General features: G+C 33.2%; 2 protein-coding genes across 3 annotated transcripts; both read right to left on the reverse strand.

Annotated features, from left to right (window-relative positions):
• Positions 1-1,279: 1,279 nt before the first annotated feature.
• LOC133678978 (anaphase-promoting complex subunit 8) lies at positions 1,280-4,584 on the reverse strand. Of its 2 annotated transcripts, none has more exons than XM_062101519.1 (4): positions 4,378-4,584; positions 3,935-4,241; positions 1,834-3,084; positions 1,280-1,715 (listed from the first exon to the last, which is right to left on the reverse strand). In XM_062101519.1, exons 1-4 carry the CDS (start codon positions 4,461-4,463, stop codon positions 1,629-1,631), a joined length of 1,731 nt encoding a protein of 576 aa, XP_061957503.1. In that variant the 5' UTR covers positions 4,464-4,584; the 3' UTR covers positions 1,280-1,628. The 2 variants fall into 2 exon arrangements, with proteins under 2 accessions (XP_061957503.1, XP_061957504.1); XM_062101520.1 differs by having other exon boundaries at positions 3,935-4,236; positions 4,378-4,516.
• Positions 4,585-10,212: 5,628 nt separating this feature from the next.
• On the reverse strand, positions 10,213-19,834 carry LOC133678644 (phosphatidylinositol 3-kinase, root isoform). Its single transcript, XM_062101046.1, has 17 exons — positions 19,558-19,834; positions 19,375-19,453; positions 19,181-19,277; positions 18,492-18,650; positions 18,202-18,411; positions 16,635-16,813; positions 16,080-16,227; positions 15,576-15,671; positions 15,082-15,217; positions 14,801-14,919; positions 13,621-13,815; positions 13,293-13,463; positions 12,949-13,086; positions 12,111-12,265; positions 11,272-11,415; positions 10,810-10,957; positions 10,213-10,709 (listed from the first exon to the last, which is right to left on the reverse strand). The coding sequence occupies exons 1-17, from the start codon at positions 19,673-19,675 to the stop codon at positions 10,572-10,574; spliced, it is 2,430 nt and encodes an 809-aa protein (XP_061957030.1). The 5' UTR covers positions 19,676-19,834; the 3' UTR covers positions 10,213-10,571.
• Between the last annotated feature and the right edge of the window lie 1,540 nt (positions 19,835-21,374).

Here is a 21,374-nt window from a genome sequence, read left to right on the forward strand (position 1 = left end):
ATATCATGAGGTCGATTATATCTTAATAAGTTAGTTGTTAATCTTTATTATAATAAACGTGATTTTACACTAAAGCCCCGTTTGTTTCACGGAAAATAGTTTTCTGGAAATCACTTTCCCAACTTTCTCGTGTTTGTTTGTCATTACGAAAATTAATCAACGGAAAACACTTTTCAGTCAAAGAAAAATTTGGCTTGGTTTGCAGGAAAGTATTTTTCTTTTATTTTGGGCGGAAAACACTTTTCAGAAGTTGTGAAAAATTTAGAAATATCATATTATTTGTTGATTATATCAAATTTGGTCCTCAAACTTTTGATTGCTATATATTTTGTTTTGCATCTTTTTTTTTTAATTTTATCTCTTATAATTTGATTTAATTTGATTTTTATATTAATTTTGGTTCTCATTTTCATGATTGTTATTTTTTTTTTATTTTTTTAATTGAAATTTTTTATCTATCAAATTTGGTTCTCATTCTTTTGATTGTTACTTATTTTATTTGAAATAATTTTTGAAATTATAATTATAATTATTTTAATTTCATCATCTTTTAATTTTTTTATCTGTTAGATTTGATCTCCATTATTTTGATTGTTATTTTTTTTATTTGAGATAATTTATGAAATTAGATTTTTTTTTTCAATTTCATTCTCATTCAACTTTTTTAAATTGCAAGATTTGTTCCTCGTTATTTTAATAAACTTGAAAAAAAAATTAATAAGTTATTTTATATAGCTCATTTTCCATGACATAATCAAACACTGAAAATTATTTTCCAACTTATTTTTCATAATACTACCAAACATTGAAAAATAATTCACTTTACAGGAATTCACTTTTTAAGAAAACTATTTTCCAAAACAAAATTATTTTCCACCAAACAAACAAGACCTCAAAAAAATACAAATGATTCAATAAATAAAAAGCTGCTGAAATTTAACAGCCATGAAAAACATATATAGCAGTCGTAAATAAGCTTCATATTTGATTTTAAGAGGGCTGGTTTGGAAAAAAATTTTCTTGTCTTTGTTGATATATGTTTTGAAGATAGTGTTCAATGAATTGGAATGCAGCAATTTGGGCGTTAATTTTTCTGCTAAATAACATGTTTATTTTGTTTTTGATCTCTAAAAACAAGATGACCAATCAGAGCAGTGCTCCTGCAGTTTTGGAAAACATTGAGGAGGAAGAAGTGCTCTAAGCATGTTCTAAGGAAATTGGTTTGCGATAGCTCCCCCGAAGTTATGCCATCCATCTTCTTCTCCACAGACACAGAACGAGACTGAAAATTTTCAGTAACCTGGAAAATTTCATGCAACGTTTGTTTACAGTAAAGCATCAACATGGCCAAAAAATACAGTACAGCGTTGAGTGTCGAAAGGGACCTCAAAAGACTAATACTACAAACATCTCACGGTGCCATATTCAGACTGAAATCTCCTATTCTCGATGTGAAAGGAGGAAAATGCATCAATGGTCTGACAGTAACCTCCAAGGTTATCCAAGTTGAGATAATTTGATATATCCCAACAATTCCATATACGTTGACCCCAATAAGCAGCAAACTGAGGAACAGATGACGTGCTACATTGGGGAGTCTTTCAATAACTCTGTCGAGAAGTACAGAATCAGGGAGGAAAATTCTCGACATCCATTGAAGGAAAACTAGATTCTGATCTCATTCCACGAAGCATATTCTTTGCCATTTCCTTCTCCTGCAACCATGAACGGAAAGACCAAAAAGAAACTTACTTAATCCACATGTTTGTACTTTTTTAAATTAGAAGATCTCTTAATTGAAGATTACAAAAGAAAAGGTATCAGAAAACGTACTGGGCCAGTGTAATCCAGAAGACGGGTGCAATACACCTCTGCTTCTTCTAATCTCTTATGAGTTCTGCAGTGTTGGGCAAGAAAGAGCAAGGCTTCAACCATGTTTGGTCCTTCCCTCTCTTCATCTTCCATCCTCTCCAAGTCCTTTTTGTAGTAAAATGCTGCCTCTTCTGGACGCCCAAGCTCAAAGTGCAGTTTTGCTAACTGATGCAGGGCTATCGCTTCCTTGTCATTACAATTTGCAGCCCTTCTGTAACACTTGATTGCATCCTCAAGCAAGTGAAGCTGATCAGTTTCATAGCACTGGGCCATGGCAATCCACAATCGAGAATCACTTGGCTGCAAGAACACCGACTTCTTAAAATAGTGTAGTGCATAGAAGGGCATCCCCATCATCTCATAAGCTTGTCCTAACCCATACCAAGCTCGATAATCACAAGGATTGATATCCACAGCCCGTCGATAAGCATCAACAGCAGCAGGAGTGTTTTTCATTTCAACATACTCATGACCCATAAGTGTCCAAGCAGACAAATATTTTTTGTCCAGCTTGAGTGCCCTCCTAAAATACATAACAGACTTCTCATGCTGGCCCTTTAAACTGTAATAATTTCCAATGATGCAGCAAGATTCAGGCCTGTATTTATCAGTCATAAATACCCTGTGGGCAAGGTAACTAAGAGCAGAGAAACACTCCTTTGCATAGAGGACATTGGAATACATATCCATGTCTTCCACTCGATAGGGGTCATTTCTCAAAAGTTCTTCAAATATTACCTCGACTTGATCAAATTCCCTCAAACAATATTGAGCTTTGGCAATCTGAGCCTGTATGTAATTACTAAAACTGAATGTACCTTGAAGATATTCATATTTGGCAAGGGATTCATTGTGCATCCGGAGCTCTTGGTAAGCACTGGCAAGAAAGAAGTCCTTCATCCAATGGTTGCTTAGGTTAAGGCTGTTCAGCATCTCAATTGTGGTACATAAAGACTGCAGCTCTGTCCAGGCATTCCAGTTCCAAGGGTAGCTATTCACAGACTCCACAAGGACTGTCCGAGCAAGATTTTGATTGCCTCTGTTTTTAAGCACAAGACCATATAAGTATAACCCAAAGGGATCAATTGTGCCATTCTTGCGAAGAGTTGACAACTCCCTCTCCAGAGAAACCAGCTCACGGTTAACAGCATCACTCTTACCAAGGGGCCCCTCAAGTTCTATCATCTCTTCTTCTTTCCTCTTTTCTCCAGCCTTCAAAACCAACAATGAAGGTGAAAAACAGACCCTTAAATTCTTTAGAACTTTATAAGATGAAATATACTTGACAACGGTTTGACGTCATGTGAATTATAATACTGGATAAATGCCCAACAAACGTGCATGAACTCTTTCGAGAACTCCAGGTACCGTTGATGGGACTCTGAAGATAAATACAAGTCTAAATCTCCATCTTTAGAGGAGTTTACAGCTACTTGCAACCTCTGAGACAGACAAAAGGGTTAACTTTGATTCAAAGCCATCCATGTTGAAGACTTCCTTTTTCATCTTCTTTTAAAATAGAGTTGATGAGGAATATGGGTGGTCATGATAGAAGTTCATCACATTTCTGCATCAGTTCACTTGTTTAATATTTTCTAAATTAAACAATTAGAATATCGAAAGAGAGAAAAAAACAGAGACATAAAATCTTGTTTCAAAATCAAAGCAAGAAAACTTCACAAAAAGAAAAAAAAAACCAGCTAAAACCCGCAAGATACAAAAATCAAGGACTTGAATACAAATCCACGTCAAAATTGTTTTCCCTCCGCAGCTGGGGCTTCTTTCACCACCAAGTCCAACACTTAGCTTAATCTCAGTACTTTGTTGAGAAAAAACATAAATAGTCCGAATTAGTCACTGAAAACATCACATCATACTCTCTCCACCAAAATCACACAGGAAATTCTCAAAACAGTAGCTGTATACTAATTAAGGTATAGAATAATTCTATAAAGTGAAATAGACACGTAAGAATGAAAAGCAGAACATAGTTCCTAAAAATCACGTCTTAATCATAATTGCAACAAAACAAGAATAACGAAAAATGGAGATATGAACGCACCAGATAAAGAGCATAACAGCGCAAGAAAACTGATTTCTTTGCATTTTGATCGCGAAGCACATGAGCAGCCCTTTTATACTCTCGACAGTCAAAGTAGGACTTAGCCAGAAGGTAGAAGTCACCATCTATGACCTCATCTTCCTCCAATACAGGAGTAGATACATAAGACATGCCAGTAACAGGCGTAGAGGTAATGTCATTGGTTCGGAATCTTCGACGAATGCTAGAACTTCCACGCTGGAATCTGGTGTTTGTAGGAGTGAACTTTGCAGGGTCTTGCTCGATTCCTACCAGCTGCTCCCCTGCCCTAGAATAAAAACACGGGCAGACATAAATACAAAGCCAAATCGGAAACAACAACAACATAAAAGCAAAATGGAAAAGGGCTTTTCTATTTGTTTTTGTATAATTAGGGTTTTGGAGAGGAGAAAAGTAGAGGTTACCATTTGGAAGCAGAGTAAAGGCAGCGATCGCTTAGTTGGCGAAGGGCAATGCGAAGCTCGCTCCGGCAAGTCTCTTTCGAGTTCATCGATCTCTGATCTATTTTTGAACTAAAAATGACTTTCCATATCGCTGATGCTGATTTCAAATTGAGAGGTTTTTGGAGGATTTATTTTTTATTTTTTATTTTTTATTTTATTTCTCAGGAGACTCAACTCCATAGATGATGATTGGGTCAGTTCTTTCAAGGCCTCCTAGTAAAAAACATTATATTGTTGTTGGAGGAGACAACAATCATGTCAGCCCAGCCCATTATGTGACTAATGTTTTCTTCTTCTTCTTCTTTTTAATTTTGAAACTAGAATCAAAACTTGTGGCTGTTTTCCAGGAAATTAGTTTTTTTTTTAATTAAATTTTATGAAAAGTAAATTTATGAAAAGTGCATTATTTGGAAATATTATGAATGAATTGAAAATATTTTTTATTATTTGGATATGTCATGAAAAATAAATTAAAAAATCACTTTTAAATATTTTAATATTTTTTAAAGTTATCTAAAAAATGATGACCAAATATGATAGATGAAGAAGTTGAAGGATGATGAGATTGAGAAATTTTTTTTATTTTATAAATTATTTCAAATAAAATAAATAATAATTAAAAAACAGGATCAAATTTGAAGAAAAAATAAATTAAAGAGCTGTTTAGAAAACTTAAAAGGTCAAACATGAAAATCTAAGAGAGAGAGAAAATAAAATAAAAAATAAAAAGAAAAGGTTGTCATCACCAAATTAAAAATTAGTACGCCACACACGTTATCTAGGGAAAGAGGGAGGGGCTACCAAGAAGCTTCTAAGCATATCAAGGAAGGTTGTCTTCAAACACTATAAACGGACTCACATGACGCTTAAATATAGTGGCGGATCCAATCTACTTTTTATTTTTATATTTATCAAAATACCAAATTGTCCCCCAATCAACTTTATTATTATAAAAAATATAAAAATACAAAAAAGCCCATAAAACCCTAGTTTAATAAATTTTGATTTTAAGGACAATTTAGTCATTTCACTTTATTTTTTTGTTAAAGATCCAAAAAGTGTTTTCTAGAGTTGGGAGAAAGATAAAACTTTTTTTGGAAAGGCTTAAGTTTTTTTCTTTAACTATAAATCACTTTTCATTGACCAACCTTTTTAAAAGTTAAATAACATGAGAAAATATAAAAAGTAATTTTAAAAAAAGTTTGGAAAGTTAACCGTCTTTTATTTTTTTTTATTTTCAACGTGTCATTTCTTAGTATTCACTAGTTCCACCATTTTTTTGCGTTTCTTTTTCTTTTGTATAGGTATTAATGGAAATGTGCACATGCATACATATTCAATTTTTTAAAAAATTTAACAAAAAATATTCAATTTGTAGAGAACTATTTGGTATTCTATTAAACCTGGCCCAAAGAATTAACCTTAAAACCTCCTGATCTAACTTCTTGCCTAACCTAAGTTTAAAATTAAACTATGTGGAAATTATCTCAATAAGATCCAATCAATTTGGTCAGTCTAAAGGCATCTTGAACAACCAACAAAAAAAGTTAAGGATAAAATTGATAAAAGTGACATAAAAAATTTACTAACCCAACTTCTTGCTTAGCCAATAGGTTTAAAATTAAATTATATAGGAGTTGCCCTGACATGACAGTTAATTTGGCCGGTTTAAAAGCAATCTAGTCGATTAATAAAAAATTATTATGAGAAAAAAATTAAGAAGAAATGATGAAATTAACAGGAAAAAAACTAATGCGGACCTCGGGATCACATGATCAAGCAATCCCTAATGAAGTTGAAATACAATCCTGAAAGTCAAAAATTAGGTATGATAGAACTTCGACCCACATATAACCCTGCACCTAAAAATCAAAAGTACTGAAATAAACTTGGACCAAAAGATAAACATGTACATAACAATCTGAAGTATACGAATGACATAATGAAACCAGTTAATCTTTGATAAGTTGGATGTATGATTTTTGTCCTTGCAAAGAAAAGATATTTTACCACAAATAATAAAAAGAAAGAAACTCACATTTATTATCACCAAGATGCTAAAATTTACAACTCCAAAAACATTATATAGTTTCCTATAAATAACTCGAATAGATTTCTTTTAAGTTACAAGTTAATGGGCTCAAACTAGAAATCAATTAACAAAATTCTAGTAATGAAATAAACCCCTATACAATATATAATGGGTCAGAACAGACCCAAATTAAAAATAATTGTCAACATCAAATAAGTAAAATAGGATGATAAAAACAAAGTTTTCATGTTAGAATTTTTCCATGTAGTCGAAATCTCTAAGCTCTTCTGGGTGGTATTTTGACCGAAACATTTAGTATAGGAATTCAACTAGAAAACTTTATTTTGATTGTTAGAATTTTATTATATTGCCTCCTCTTAGTCTCCTTGATGTTTTAGGAATACCTATAAAATAAAGAAAAGAAACCCAAGAGAAGCATCCCTTTATATGCCTCCACATCAAATCCTTGTTGAACTTAGAATCTTTGTATAGTATGAACTCTAATTTTTCAATGAATCTAAGCCATATTAGAAACACTTGTAGTCCATGCACAAGTTTATGACCTAAATAAGTAGGACACTGAAGAAAAATAGTTTTAGTTGACAAAGAATGTGATGATTATAAGAGAGAAGAAGATCATGTCATACCTTAAGCTCAAGGTTGTTTATATAGCCTTGAACCCATGTGATGTCTCCATGCTAGGGTAGGATGATCAATGTGTTTGTCACCTACCATTTTAGACTTCATAGAGATAAAGGTCTAGAGTAACAACAAGCATCTACAAAATTTACGTTCATTATAGGTTTTGTGGGAGATGTATTATTGATGACAATACAACATAGTTGTTAGACTTGATCTAAGGTTTGATCTAGAAAAAGGTTTGGGTCATTAGATTGTCAAGCCAATCATTTTGTTAAAATGATATCGTTTTATTCTTTATAATAAAAATTCCTTGATGTTAACCTTGCTAGGTTTGGACTAGGTTTGGTTGGGTAATGGGTAAACCTACCGGGTTAATAGGGTTTGGCTAGTCAATATCTTTTTTTAGTTCAAGTTAAAATCCAACCCAAGTCATGGGTTTCTCGAGTCAACCTATCATGCCAAGATGAGTTTAATAAATAGATGAAACATGATCAATCTCTGCAGACATATAGATAAGAGGTGTGCCTTCATTTAATGCTTGTACGTCCTATACCTATAGTTGATGGTGGATAAACCAAATTGACCAAGGGTAATGCATTTGAAGAGTACTAGTTATCTTCAAGGTGTATCCGCTTGATACTGGGTTGGGCTTACATAGGATCTCAACGTGTTTTTTGTTCAGTAGTGTTGTCTTATTGTGCTCTATGAACGCCTCGAAACCATTTTGATAATGAATGTTATGGGCATGTTAGGATATCAACCCTCTTTAGGGCATAAATTGATGATCTCAAGCTCAGTGGAATAGTGGGCCTTATGATACACTTGGACCCAAAACAATACGAGATCCATTTAGACCTTGGGTGCTCCAATGAGCTTCATCATCTATTATGGCTTTGAGTTAATCTCTCATGCGAGTCTTACCTTAAGTTTTGTGACATATATCATATAATTAGGGATGGAGACCCCGAACCCATCATTATTCTTTCATTTTTCCTTTCTATTGTCCTTATTGTTTTCTTTTAAATGTTTATAATAGCTTGTTATGGTTGTAAAAGAAGAGAGATATGATTTGAGGTTTGAGATTAGTTTATAACTAGTTAGTTAACATATGCTTGCCGCTAGTGGATCATAAATTTTTAAATGTAAAATAATAAATGTGCAGGCATTTCTAATATGTCTTTTGACATAAAAGTCGATGCATATATTTAATTAAATAAATGAAGAATCATATGCACTGATAGGTACAAAAAAGAGTTGTGAATGCTAACTAAAAATTAGACTGAAAAGTTAATAGATAGATGTAAATAAAGATATTTAATCTCATATCACAATCCATGGACCTAGTTGGATTTAATAACTCTATTTTTTTAAAAACCAATTCTTTATTTGATTAAATGATAATAAAAATAAATAACATTAAGGAAGTGACATAATAAAATTCAAAGAAAAAGAATATTACGTAACTTTGCACCAAAAGAAAACTTGCTAGTATCAGAAAAGATGTTTTAACCTATTAAAAAACCAAACAAAAATTAAATAGTTTTTTATTATAAATAATATCCCAAAAATACTTTTAATCATTTTATTTTAATTAATTAAAATTGAATATCAGATCGGATGGACATGCTGTACATATATTTAACAATTATATTTTAATTAATTTAAATTTAAATCAAATAAAAAGATATTAAAAAAATAAAAGTTAAAGAAAAGGGTTCAAATATTTGGGTCTTGGTGGTCTAGCGAGCTTGGCCTTGTAAAAGAACTGTGAGGTAAAAGAACTGTGAGCACAAGTATGACCTTGTTTTTAATCCTTATCAAGGTCATCTACCCTAACCTTTTTTGAAAAAAATAAAGGCAAACGACGCATCGTTTATTGGTGTAGACGACATGTCTTTTACATACTCAATTTTCAACTATCATAGAGATTGCTGGAAAATTAGGTTGGGTAATTTTTTTTATCTAAAAACCCAAATTTTAATCTATTTTCTCCTAATTGTTTTTTAAAAAACACCCTTATAACCTCAAAAAATCAATCCTCATACTAAAAAAAAACCTATAATTAGTAAATAGGGGGAAAAAACTTTTTCCAACCCTAATATACCTTTTTTAGTAACATGGAAGCCCAAAAACACCTTGATTATATTTTTCATTAAGATAAACACTTTGACATTAATTTTGGCTATTTTTATCAATAAAATCTGACCAACCAATTTCTTTCTATCTCACTTGTTGCTTTTGGTGACCTTATCTCTTCATTCAAATTTAAAAATTGAAATGTAAACAAAATAAAATTTTAGATTAAAACGTATAATTATTAAACTAAAAGGATCAAAAATATTTTATTAACAATTCTTAAGGATAAAAGGCGTTAACACATTTTTTTTTAAAAAAAGAGTTATCATTTTTATTCATGTGATGTCTAAACGTAATAGAAAATTTATTGATGTGATGTCTCCATGTTAGGATAAGATGATCAATATGCTTTTCTTCTCTCCTATCATTATCATATTCTTTGTTAGAAAATTGTATTTTCTATATTTAAGCTTTGCTCTTTGAAAACACACACAACATAACCCTCCAAAACTCCTTTTTTTTTTTTTAGTATTAACTTAAACATCAAACTCTCTTAATCCTAATAAAAAACTTGTTTTACAAGTACTCCATGTGTACAAACCTAAAATCTCATACCATTAAATCTATCCTTTAATTTTGGGGAGAACTTAACCTTTTTAAGTTTTCAACAACCTTGTAATAATCATAAGATGTGAAGGAGAGAAAAGAGTAAAAAGTTCAATTGTAATTCATTATCTTTCTTTTTGTTTTTTTCTCTCTCCTCTCCTTAATTTTCACACCTGATTATTTTTCCTTCCCTTCAAGAACAAAAAGAAATAGAATTTTTTTTAAAACTTCAATTGTAGTCCAATAGTCTCAATTGTTTGGAAAACAAAATATCCAAACAATTTTTTGGAAAATCAGGCGACAACCCAATGACAAGCTGTTTTTTTTTTTTTTTTTTAACTTTGTGAGAACCCTACATCAGCCCATCAAAACAAATTACTAGGGCCAATCTCAAATAAAATCAACATGAATCAAATTAAAAATAAAAATACAAGAAAAAATAAAACAAAAAACAAAAAACATTGCGCTGTGGGAATCCAAAGTGTAGTTATGTGTGGGTGTACAATTGATGAAACAGTATTAGCTATTTTAGTGTTTTGTAAATAATTTTATACAATGCAAATTGCAGTGAGGGAGGGGGAGATAGCGAGGGGGGGGGGGGGGGGGGAGAGAGTTGGAGGCCAGTTCATGATTCAAACTGCAACCTAACTCAAATTTTCCTAGAAACTTAGATTATTAAAAAACAATCTAAACCCGCAAAATGAAACGGGTAAACAAACACGAAAGGTAAGGCACAACCCAGACATCTACCTGGCTATTTACAAAGGCACGAAACAACCACCAGCCGATTTCTACATAATTAACGCCAGTACTGAGCCCACCGATGAATGGTCTCAACCATTTGAGGGAACAATGCACTAACACTCTCATTTATAAGATCCTGGAAAAAGTGTATGCAGGCCTCATCATCCATGTCCAACCGAAACTTCTCCTGAAGCTGTAAACATCACCATAGACTAAATCATAAAACCAGACAGAAAGGAAAAGGAAAAGAAAATAGATGTAAGAAAATAGTCGCAAGAAAAATAAAGTGTTACCTTGAGAATGCCTTTTTCAGGATCAGAAGCTATGTCAGGAATGTTGGAACCCGCCATCAGATAGAAAAGATTCAAAATTAGGTTACTGGACTTCCTAATGATGTTGTATGCTTCACAGCAGTAGGATTTAAACCTGGTATAGTATGGGCTGCAAGACAATAATAATAAACAAAGCTTATTTACACATTTGCTTCCGTGCATTTTAAGAGCATCTTAAATTGTTTCAAAATCTACCGGTCTTTTTAAGGAAGCTACGCACAAAAATAGAAACAGAAAACCAGTAAAGAGAAAAGAAAAACTTTCTATACCACCTATGGCCTTAATTATTTTTTTGCAGAGTTTGATAAGGTACCTATTTGTACCCTAGTGAATCCTAAATCTACTTATCCAGCAAGGACATAAAACGGCAGCACAAGAAAAGGGAAAAAATGTAAGAGAAAGATTAAATAAAACAAAGAACACCTTTCTGCACCCCCCATGGCCTCAACCATTTCTTTGCAGAGTTTCATTGGTGGTGGAAAATGCTTTGGATCTCGGCCAAGAATAAAACCAAAATCAACATGGAAAAGACGCCCATCTTCCGTGAGGAGAAGGTTGTCTAGGTGCCTGGGACCAAGAAAAATAGATATCTTAAGAAATACGTTCTACTTTAAATACCTACAGCAGCACTAGGAAGTACAGAAATTAAGATGCCTGTGCAAAGATGAAAGGTCTTTTAGAGATTGACAGCCGACACTCAACAAAGCAGATAAAAATGTGGGAGTGTACACACACACACACATATATATGAAAGCATAATGAGACAATTTGCATAAAATTTCAGATTCCACATATTGAAAATCAAAGCCACAACGGGAAAAGGGCAAACTCCACTTTTACATAAGCAAAGGTAAATGAATCTTTGGGGGCTTAGTGGGGATGGGCCAATGGGAAAATGCTGTTTCTCTGGCAATCAGATGAATCACTGTTCAATTACTCTAGGTTATAATTTAAACTCCAGTTCTCCTGGATCATGAACTGTAGCATGTAAGCTACTTCCAAGTATAAGGAACATAAAATCATCTGAAGAAATTTTTAATTTACGTGAACTTTTCAATAGCCTGGGAATGAGATCATGTTCCTACTCAAAACACCTACAACAGCTTAACACCAAGCCAGCAGCATTTGCACATTTCAAGAACTAGGCTGTAAACCTTCCCAGCCACTATCATTTCTGGGGCTCTAGTGTGAAAGATGAATTGCTAACATAATTTGCAAGGTACATGCACACGCATTTTAATGTGTGCATGATTAGACATTACCTGTCTCCAACACCCAATATATATGTGATTACAGAGTAGCCAGCACAACTTTTTATGAATGTCTCAAGACAGGAGGCTGTGATCCCAAATGGTCCATGTTCATCAGGATGAAACTTCTGCAAATAGTTGATAATGCTACGATGCTCTTGGAGAATCTGGATTTGGAAACATGATTGTTAGCAACCAATCATAACATAATATGTGTTCCATATGATATGAATTTCTTGAATAAATCTTCATGAACATAATTCTAACAACTACTCTGCAATAAAGAATAAATAATTGAGGTCCCTTTTAATTCTCAGATAGTATGGAAAGGGCACAATAACCAGTGAATCAGTTTGTAAACCATGTTCAGGTATAGTAAGCCATTTTTTATCCCTTTATTTCCCTCCAAGTTCTAAGAATCATAGAGAAGATCTTCACCATTGTCCACAAAAAAAATTCCATCATCATAGAAATTAACAGAGCACAAATTAACAGAGCACAGTGCCTTGCTGATCATGAAGGAAGTCATTTGAAAGGCTAGGTACAAAGGTTGCAACAAATTACTTCATGCAAAATTTTCAGATTGCATTGATTTTACTTTTTCAACTATCCTTAGAAAGACATTGTCTACTTGTCTCATGTAAAATCTTTTCTTGAAACTTGCAAATTTTAGTAGAAATTTTCTTATATGAACCTTTGAGCATTTCTAAAGAAAAAAAATGAAGTATAAATATTGAGACAATGGACACATCTCCATTGAGTTCCAATGCAATAACTTCGTTACATAGTTGATACACATAGGTGATTAAACTCATCCCTTCAAAGGATCAACTTTTGGAGGATGAAATACCTGAGCCAATGAACGTGATGGTATGAATTCTAGCATGCCTTCATCCTGTCCAGTAGCAAGCACCTTATATGGAGTTAAGTGCAGATCAAGATTTTCCAACTTAAGCAATCGGTCCATTAGAGATACCATTTGGACAACCTACAGGAACATATATCAAAACATCACAGATGTCAAGGTCTATCCCAAACATCCTTCCCACCAAACTCCAACATAGTATGCAGCACAAATGCATGTCTTTGTGTAGGTGCATGCGTCGCACGCGTGTGACAGAGAGGGGGGAGGCACATTAGAAGATTTTTTTTGCATGTCCAATTATAATTTCTTAGGAACTGTCAACCATTTACCAATTGGTCTTGCCGAAGATCATCCCCCTTCTTAAATATGACCTTGCAAGTTCCACCATTGTGTGTTCGAAAAGTCAGGCGCAAAGGATGCAGTGCACTTTTGAATATCGTAGACTCTGATGGCACTATCCCAGTGATAAGGACACCTGGAGCAAGCGGTGATCTTATTGGCTGAAATCCAACACAGTATTTAAAACAATTTTCAAAGTCTTAGCAGGCTTCAATAATAATTTAGATAGAATAGGTCAGTGAAATGTAAAGCATGCCATTTTATGAGCTTATAAAATGAAATGCTCAATGGAAAAGGAACCTCTGGTTGTTGAACTACCTCTTCAAAATAGGTAAGTTCACTAAGAAGACCTGAGAGAAGTTGTCTAAGCTTTTCAGTTTTCTTCTGAGTATTGCCCCGCACATTTCTTAAATCTTTTGTTATAGAACATAACTGGGCTGTCAATTCTGTCTGGCGCACCAAACTCTGCCACAACTTAAATCCATCTTCTTCTCCACTTGGACCAGCTGCCAACTGTTATGAAGAGGATGTAATTACTCAACTGCATAAACAACTTTGCAATCCATATTTTACTGAGAGGAAAGGAATTTTGTTTAAAAGCTAAACACAGCCAATTATAATAGTCTAGCACCATTTGATACCTCAAGTTGCTTCTTTTTTTTCATCATAAAAGATACATGTTCCATGCAGTGAAAATTACATTTTGGAAGTTACAGAGTAAACTTGGATTCACCTATGTCTTCTCCGCTTATATTTAGAATACCAACCATACACAAGAGTCTGAAATGATATTTTGCTACTTCTAATTGTCTTTTACACGTAGAGGTTACACAGAGAGAACTGAAATGAAGATAAGGATATTTTGCTACTTCTATCCCTCTTTCACAAGTGAAGGAACATGAATATATATTCCACAATGTTACATGGAGAACAACAGAAATTAGGATGTTGAATTGTTGACTTGTTCATCTCTGGGTCAAAATGCAACAGAGCACCATATAATTTTGATCAAGCACTATGCTCTTCCACAACAAGGGTTTATCCTTTTGCATTTAGTTGTCACGTATGATCCTCTGTTAGGAGAGGACTTAACACTGTCAGCTTGTATATGAGATGGCATGATAAACTTACCAAACCCTTTCTTACATTGCTCATTATCTTTTTAGAGCATCATACCAAACAAATGGAACAGAGGCTCTTGCTGACACAGAAACCACATTTCACTCGAGCACAAAACAAAAGGCAGGCCAATGAAGTGCTTACAGCCACAATCATATGCTGCTCTTTTTTAAATCTTTAGGGCAAAAGTTATATAATAGTATTGTTAGACATTGAAACTAGAAACAGATTAAAATCGTGAAATATTGCCAGAAGCTGCAGTTAATATAATTTAAATGGATGTGAGGAACTTGCACTGCCACTCATGGGATCAAAAGAACTAATTTTTAGGAAAATAGAACACAGATATGATGGGCTACAGAAATTTCATAATGCACACCTTCATATTCTCCTCCAGTATCTCATACGTAGAATAAAACCGTTTTGCATATGCAGGATCATAAAGTTCCACAGCAACATACCAACGAAGAAAGCTACCCAACTCGATGTTGTTTAATGCTGCCAAACACAACAATAGTCTCAGATGCAATAAAGAAGCTAACTGCATAAACATGGATGGATGGATAGTATACATGCGTGCATGGATAGAACATACACACCCAATAACCTGTATGCACACATATACAGACATTCTATAACACTTAAGAGTACAAAGCATACAGCGTTTTACGAGGAATTGAGAAAGGCGAGATTTATCAGAGCGCTCAAATCTAAGAGCCTGAACCAGTTGAAGTAAGTAACACTGAAGTTCTTCATCATCAGCTCTTTCAAGAACACTGACAGCATATGCACGAACCTGTTAAGAGGAATTACAATCAGGCATCATTCACTCTGGAAAAGATGTGTAAAATTCTCCATTTTACAGGCATTTTTCTTGTTGAGGATATTATGCATCAGCATTCAGGCCTCTATAATATGTTCTTTCTTTCAAAAATACTCATTGGATTCTTATGAATGCTTTATAGGTCATTATCCCAAGCATCGTCCCACCTAAGATCTCCGAAAAGAAAACTTGGATAGTTTGGACTTTGGAATAATATTAACTCATAAGACAGCTCTTCCAAACAAAAGGCATAAAAAAATAAAAAAGGCAGGACTTCTGATTAGTCAAAGAATGGTAAGAGCAAGACACCAGATCATTCTTGCAAACCCACCTCTTCCCTCTCAAATACAGGAGATAGAAGCTCCAATGCATCACATACATCAATCATTTCCCACCTATTCATCAATTCTAATGCCTGCTTTGCTTCCTGAAAATGCATCAGCATAAAAACATTTAGAAATTATCTATATTTTGGTTAGTGATAATAAAGCAAATAAAAAAAAGGTAGTAAAAGCATTTGAAGAAAAGCAATAAAAACAGATGCTGAATTTGAATAATTAAAATCAGAAAATGGTGAAATAGTCAAGCAAACAATATTTATTAACACAACCATGTGATGCAACCAATAGCTAGCAAATAAAGTCTACACCTCCCTTCCCCAAATGATAAAAACACCATGATTTCCACAAGGTGAAGATCCAAAAAGTAATTTGAGATATTGGAAGGAGAAAGGGAACGTGAGAAAGAAGAGAGGTGAATCAATGTTTCAGTCACTTTACCCATGCAGTAAATTACAGAGAGTAAAATTTCAAAGGGAAAATAATCAAATGTTGACCTGAACATCACTCCATTCAACACATCGTAGGAACTTTGTAAGAGCCCTCTTCTCTGACATCAATGAGAAACGGAATTTCCACAGAAGCTGTCTTTCATCTCCATTCAAAATCCTTGTTGGCGGATACTTCAGAATCCTTTGAATTGACCTTAAAAACAAGTAGGCAAATGATATAACTCAACACATGCAAGATAAAACCACTCAATAAATAAGTTTAAAAAATAGTGCTGAAATGACATAATCAATCCATGACAGAGATGAGATAAATTAACATTTGACAGTTATTGATTGCCCAGTGTTAATGAATATCAGACCCAGCTGCACTATTATACCAAAGCTCACACTTTGTACAAGTTCAGCTTGTTTTAACAAGATTCAACATTCAAGACTGAAGCTGCAAATTCTGACAGACTAGCCATGTCAATTCACAAGCGAATCTCTCAATATATCTCAACAGAAAAAATTGAGCTGAGCACACATATGAACTTACAATTTCCAAGGGAAGTTTATTTTTGTAAGAAATTGAATCACTCATGTAAAGGGTTTAGAGCTTACTTCCGTTCATTAGAGCTTGGCTTCAGATCCCTGTCAATTATACCTCGTGTCAGACTTCTTGCCAGCTTTAGTTGCTTGTGCTCAGAGGGATTTATCTTTCCAATTTCTGGATCCCACACAGTAACAAGCTCATTCGTTGAAGCTATAGGAGATGGTAATAAGAAATTTGCTCCTGACTCCTACACGTCAGACAAAAAGTTTTAAAATATGTATAGAATTTGGGCTACAATATTATCCACATCATTTGCCCCATGCTTGAATGAGCAGAAATGTAATTTGATATGGTTCAAGAAGTCGTCCTAGAAAAGTCAGGTGTCTACAACGAGCCCAAGGCCAGCATACTTAATCAGTATTTATTGGACTTCTATATTTAGTATAGTATGAGTATAAAAGCTATCAAATTCCCATGCTCATTATGGCATCCATGACCAAGCCATTGCCCCATCCATTAAAGGCACCTTCTGCAAAATTGTCATAGAGTCAATGATGAAGGAATTGTTAAGGATGATATCCTTGATCGATCATGATCTATCTCCTGGTCGATCATGGTTGACCTCATGCCTCATATCCCATATCGATCATGATATATCTGCTAGTCACATCTCTGGTTGATCTCATACATCACTCAATCAGCAAGAATCAAGGGATTGACAACCACAACATATATCAAGGATCATATAATGTCATCCTATCTTTCGTTTCCTGAATACATGCTTTGTATATTAATGCTGCTGATTATTTGAATTTACCAAATATATAACATTGTAAAGATACATAAATGACAGACCTTGATCGAGAAAATTAATTCAAGCCTTCGCATTTTCATTCTCTTGTCTTACATGGTTTCAGGGCCAACACAGCTAACACCACTATCCAAAATGCCTGATTCAACTACTTCCCAAAGCATGTCCTTTCTCATCCCCAATATTACCCAGTTCATACCAATCAAGTTGGATCACAACAACTATTTACTGTGAGTGTCATAGTCCTTGCCTGTCTTGCATACCCATGATCTTTTGGGTATTGTCAATAACTAAAATCCTTGCCCACCCAAACACCCTGACTCCACCTTTGAAGCCACACCCAAGATCAACCTAGATTTTGTTCTCTGGACTAAGAAGAATTGACCTTCTGAGTTGGATCAATGCCACAATGACAAAAGGTGTCCACTCTACTGTTTCCTAAAGGCATGCTTTGTATATTAAAGTCGCTGATGATTTGTGTTTACCAAGTATAGAGCACTATAAAGCTATATATAAATGACAGGCCTTGATCAATTAAATTAATTCAAGCCTTCAAATTTTCATTTTCTTATCTTATCTTACAGGAATTAGGTGTGTTATAGATAGGTCCTAGGTTTAAATCTTCCAAATCAGGCAAGAGAATGAATAACTAAGATTGTCATAACCAATTTTAACTAGTGAATAACCAAATATTGATATTCGATGTTAGAAACAAAAATAGAAAATCAATAGAGGAAATAAACAATTTATAAACATTATTACTGTAATTGTACCAGAGCAAGTTCAATTTCAAACAAAAGTAGATGATTGCATGTGGATCATACCTGAAAAACAACTCGATGTTCAAGACTGCAAAAATCAACAACCAAGTATAAGGAAGAATTTCCATTTTTACAGTTTTCACGTTCCTTGATTTTCTCCATAGCTTTGAAAGTGAGACGGTCAAGCCAATCAACACATTGAATTTGTCCTCTCTCATATTTATTAACAAGCTTCTCTAAACGCTCCACCTCCCCACGCTCATGCTTGGGGACCTACAACCACAGAATACTGATTAGAAAATGTGGCTGGATATGTATCAGATGCAAGTTGCAAATCAAGTGGTATCAGTAACCTTTCCAGGAGTACTTGTCGGAAATGATCCATCAGCTTCCTTCCCTGGCCAAAGCCTAAGCTTTTGCTTCCCTGTTTTGAGTTGCATCTTGTTGTTAAAAAGAAGAATGGTTGCTCCTCCAATCAATCCCTCATCTTTCCCACACGAAACATCCCAAACCTACATGTGAAAGCAGGTTGAGCATTAACAAAAGAAGAGGTCCTAAAACAGTAGAGAGAAGCGGCAAACACCTAACCATTAACCCCAAAACGACTTTTCTCTATATATGCTCCCTATTTTGAATCAACAAAAGCGAGCAGAACAACAGGAGTCAAAGGAAGTTTGTCAACATATCAACAAAAGCGTGCTCAATTTCAGCAAGACTGCAGTTTTAACACACATTACAGTAATAGTGAAACAAGGCATGACATAATCCGGTGCAAGAAAAACTAGAGTATTGCAAAGAAAATGGATCATAATATACTTTATGTGAAGGATTACTCGCAGCAATAACCATGCAGAAAAGGGAAGGTTGATTGATACTGGGATGGAAATCTCAAACCATTGATATTTTCAAATAATTTAATTGAAATAACTGAACTATATAATAAAATATAGCGTACAATGCTCTCCTACTGAAACAGTTACTGTTCGAGGACATTAATTAAAAAAAAAGATTTTGGAAGCAACTCTCCTAAAAAGAAAATTACCGTGAAAGCGACCTGTGAGTGGGCAGTTAAGTCGCGATATTTAGTGCTCATGGTGATCAGCTCATTCCAGCAATATGATGCTCCACCAGATTCCAATCTAGCACCCAAAACACCCAAAAAAAATAAAATAATAAAATAAAACCTAAGATTAAAAATAAAATAAAAAAGCTCTCAAGAAAAAGGGGGGAAAAAACCTAGTTCTGATGGGAAGGCCGAATGGAGCGCCATCAATGTACAAGGCACACTCAACGTACAGCTCTGCATTTATCTCTTCTGTGATTATGGAATGAATTCATTTCAATTATCAGATTTCAGTATAGATAGGTAAATTGAATAGAGAAAGGGAGGGAGGGCGCGCGCGCGCGCGACTGACTGACCTGAATTGGGTGACTTCGTAGGAGAAGAAGGCAAAGGTCCGAGGAGTCTCTCGACACGAAAAGTGACGGGGAGATTGATGTCGCAGGACAAGAAGAATCGAAATTCCTTTCCACTCATCCCTTAATTTTATTTCTTCTTCTTCTTCCTGATTTTAATTTCATTCATAATATATAAATATAAATATCAAGGAATACATAAGATATATTTCAAAGGCAAGTGAGATGAAATTAAAAACCAAGTCTACAAGAAGAAGAGAGAGCCGGGTTCAGAAAGAAAAGGCCCACCACAGTCGAAAGCTTACATTATTAGTTCTTCTATGATGCCTTCAATGGCACGTTTTGCAATTTTTTTATATATCCCGATTCCGTTAGATCGGATGCCACGTGTTAAATAAAAATAACTGCAATAAAAAAAATAAAAATAAAAACTCAAATTATAAATAATTCATATGTTAAAGAAATTAAATTAAATGCACAGGATCAAGTATTTCCTTTTTTCCACTAATTGAAAAAGGGTGTCGTTTTATAAAGTCATAAATTCAATAAATATTAAAGACAGTAAAACAAAATTATTAGATGAACTATCTTTCTTCTTGGATTAATCACAAATTTTGTCCTCTTATTAAAAAAAACTATTTGTCAATGTGGTCCTTTCATTAATTTTTTATTCAATCTCTACCACCCATATTGACATCTTAGATAAAATTAACTTGTTTAACTATGAATATAAAAATAATTTAAATTCTGAAGGAAGAAAAAAAAAAGAAGAAGAAGAAAGTTATTTAAACATGAAAAATTTTTTTACAAATTTCTAGGCCTTTTTCCAGAATTTTAAATTTTTTATTATCTTTTGAAATCTGGATATCTAATTTTTGGGTATTTTTTCAAAATACTTTATTAATTTTTCAAGTTTTATATTATTTTTTTATTTTCGAATTTCTAACAAATGTTTTTCAAAATATACATTTTATTTTGCTTTTTGTTGTTTTCAAGTTTTTATTTTTAGATTTCTAGAGATTTTAATGAATTTAAGATTTTTAAAATAACTTGTTTTTAATATGAAAACTTTCAATTATTTTTATTTTTGAATGTTGGGCACTTTGCAAAAAAAACAAATACAATATTCAAATTTAGATAACATATTTATCAATCTGGCAAAAGTTAGCAATAAACTAGATAGTGATGAAATAAAAAAGCTATATTAATGGATTTTTTTAAGTTGAGGGACCAAATAAATTCAAAATATAATAAAGAGATAATGTTTGTTGTTATCTAATTTTTGATAAATTTTTTAATAAAAACTAAAAATAATAAAAATTTTAAAAATATATTTTTAACATATTTGCATCGATTGCAGTCTTTCCCAAATAATTTAAAATAAAAATGAAAAAAATATATATTTAATTTTTTAATGATCCAATTATAATTATAGAAAGGAGATGACCAATTTGAAAATTAAAAATCCTAAAATTAAATGATTTATAATTAATTCTCTTAATCTAAAAGTTTATTTTTTTTGTTTTGTTTTGAAATAGCAAATAAAAGGTTGTGATTTATTTTGAAATTTAATGATTAATCAATTTTTTTAATTTAATAATTTATTTCTTTACTTTATCTCTAAATAGTAAACAATTCAATAATTAATATTCATTTATTTTATCTTCAAACCTAAAATTTTATTTATTTATTTATTTATTGGTACACACAACAGAGGAAAAGATTTAAGGGAACTAGAAACAATATAAAAAAATTCTCACTCTTTTTTTTACATCTCCCACTATATATATATAAAAGCCTAGCCCAGTACTTAAAACTAA

The sequence above is a fragment of the Populus nigra genome, chromosome 18, assembly GCF_951802175.1.
Source record: "Populus nigra chromosome 18, ddPopNigr1.1, whole genome shotgun sequence".
In the NCBI taxonomy this organism is placed as follows: domain Eukaryota; kingdom Viridiplantae; phylum Streptophyta; class Magnoliopsida; order Malpighiales; family Salicaceae; genus Populus; species Populus nigra.

Coding starts and splice junctions, on each gene's coding strand:
- LOC133678978 (XM_062101519.1), bottom strand. CDS start 4,463: ATGAACTCGAAAGAGACTTGCCGGAGCGAGCTTCGCATTGCCCTTCGC. Junction 4,242..4,377: donor CTTTACTCTGCTTCCAAATG/GTAACCTCTACT, acceptor TTTTTATTCTAG/GGCAGGGGAGCAGCTGGTAG. Junction 3,085..3,934: donor GCTGTTATGCTCTTTATCTG/GTGCGTTCATAT, acceptor TTGGTTTTGAAG/GCTGGAGAAAAGAGGAAAGA.
- LOC133678644 (XM_062101046.1), bottom strand. CDS start 19,675: ATGAGTGGAAAGGAATTTCGATTCTTCTTGTCCTGCGACATCAATCTC. Junction 18,651..19,180: donor ACTCACAGGTCGCTTTCACG/GTAATTTTCTTT, acceptor TTTCACATGTAG/GTTTGGGATGTTTCGTGTGG. Junction 13,816..14,800: donor TACTGGAGGAGAATATGAAG/GTGTGCATTATG, acceptor TCTTCATAACAG/TTGGCAGCTGGTCCAAGTGG.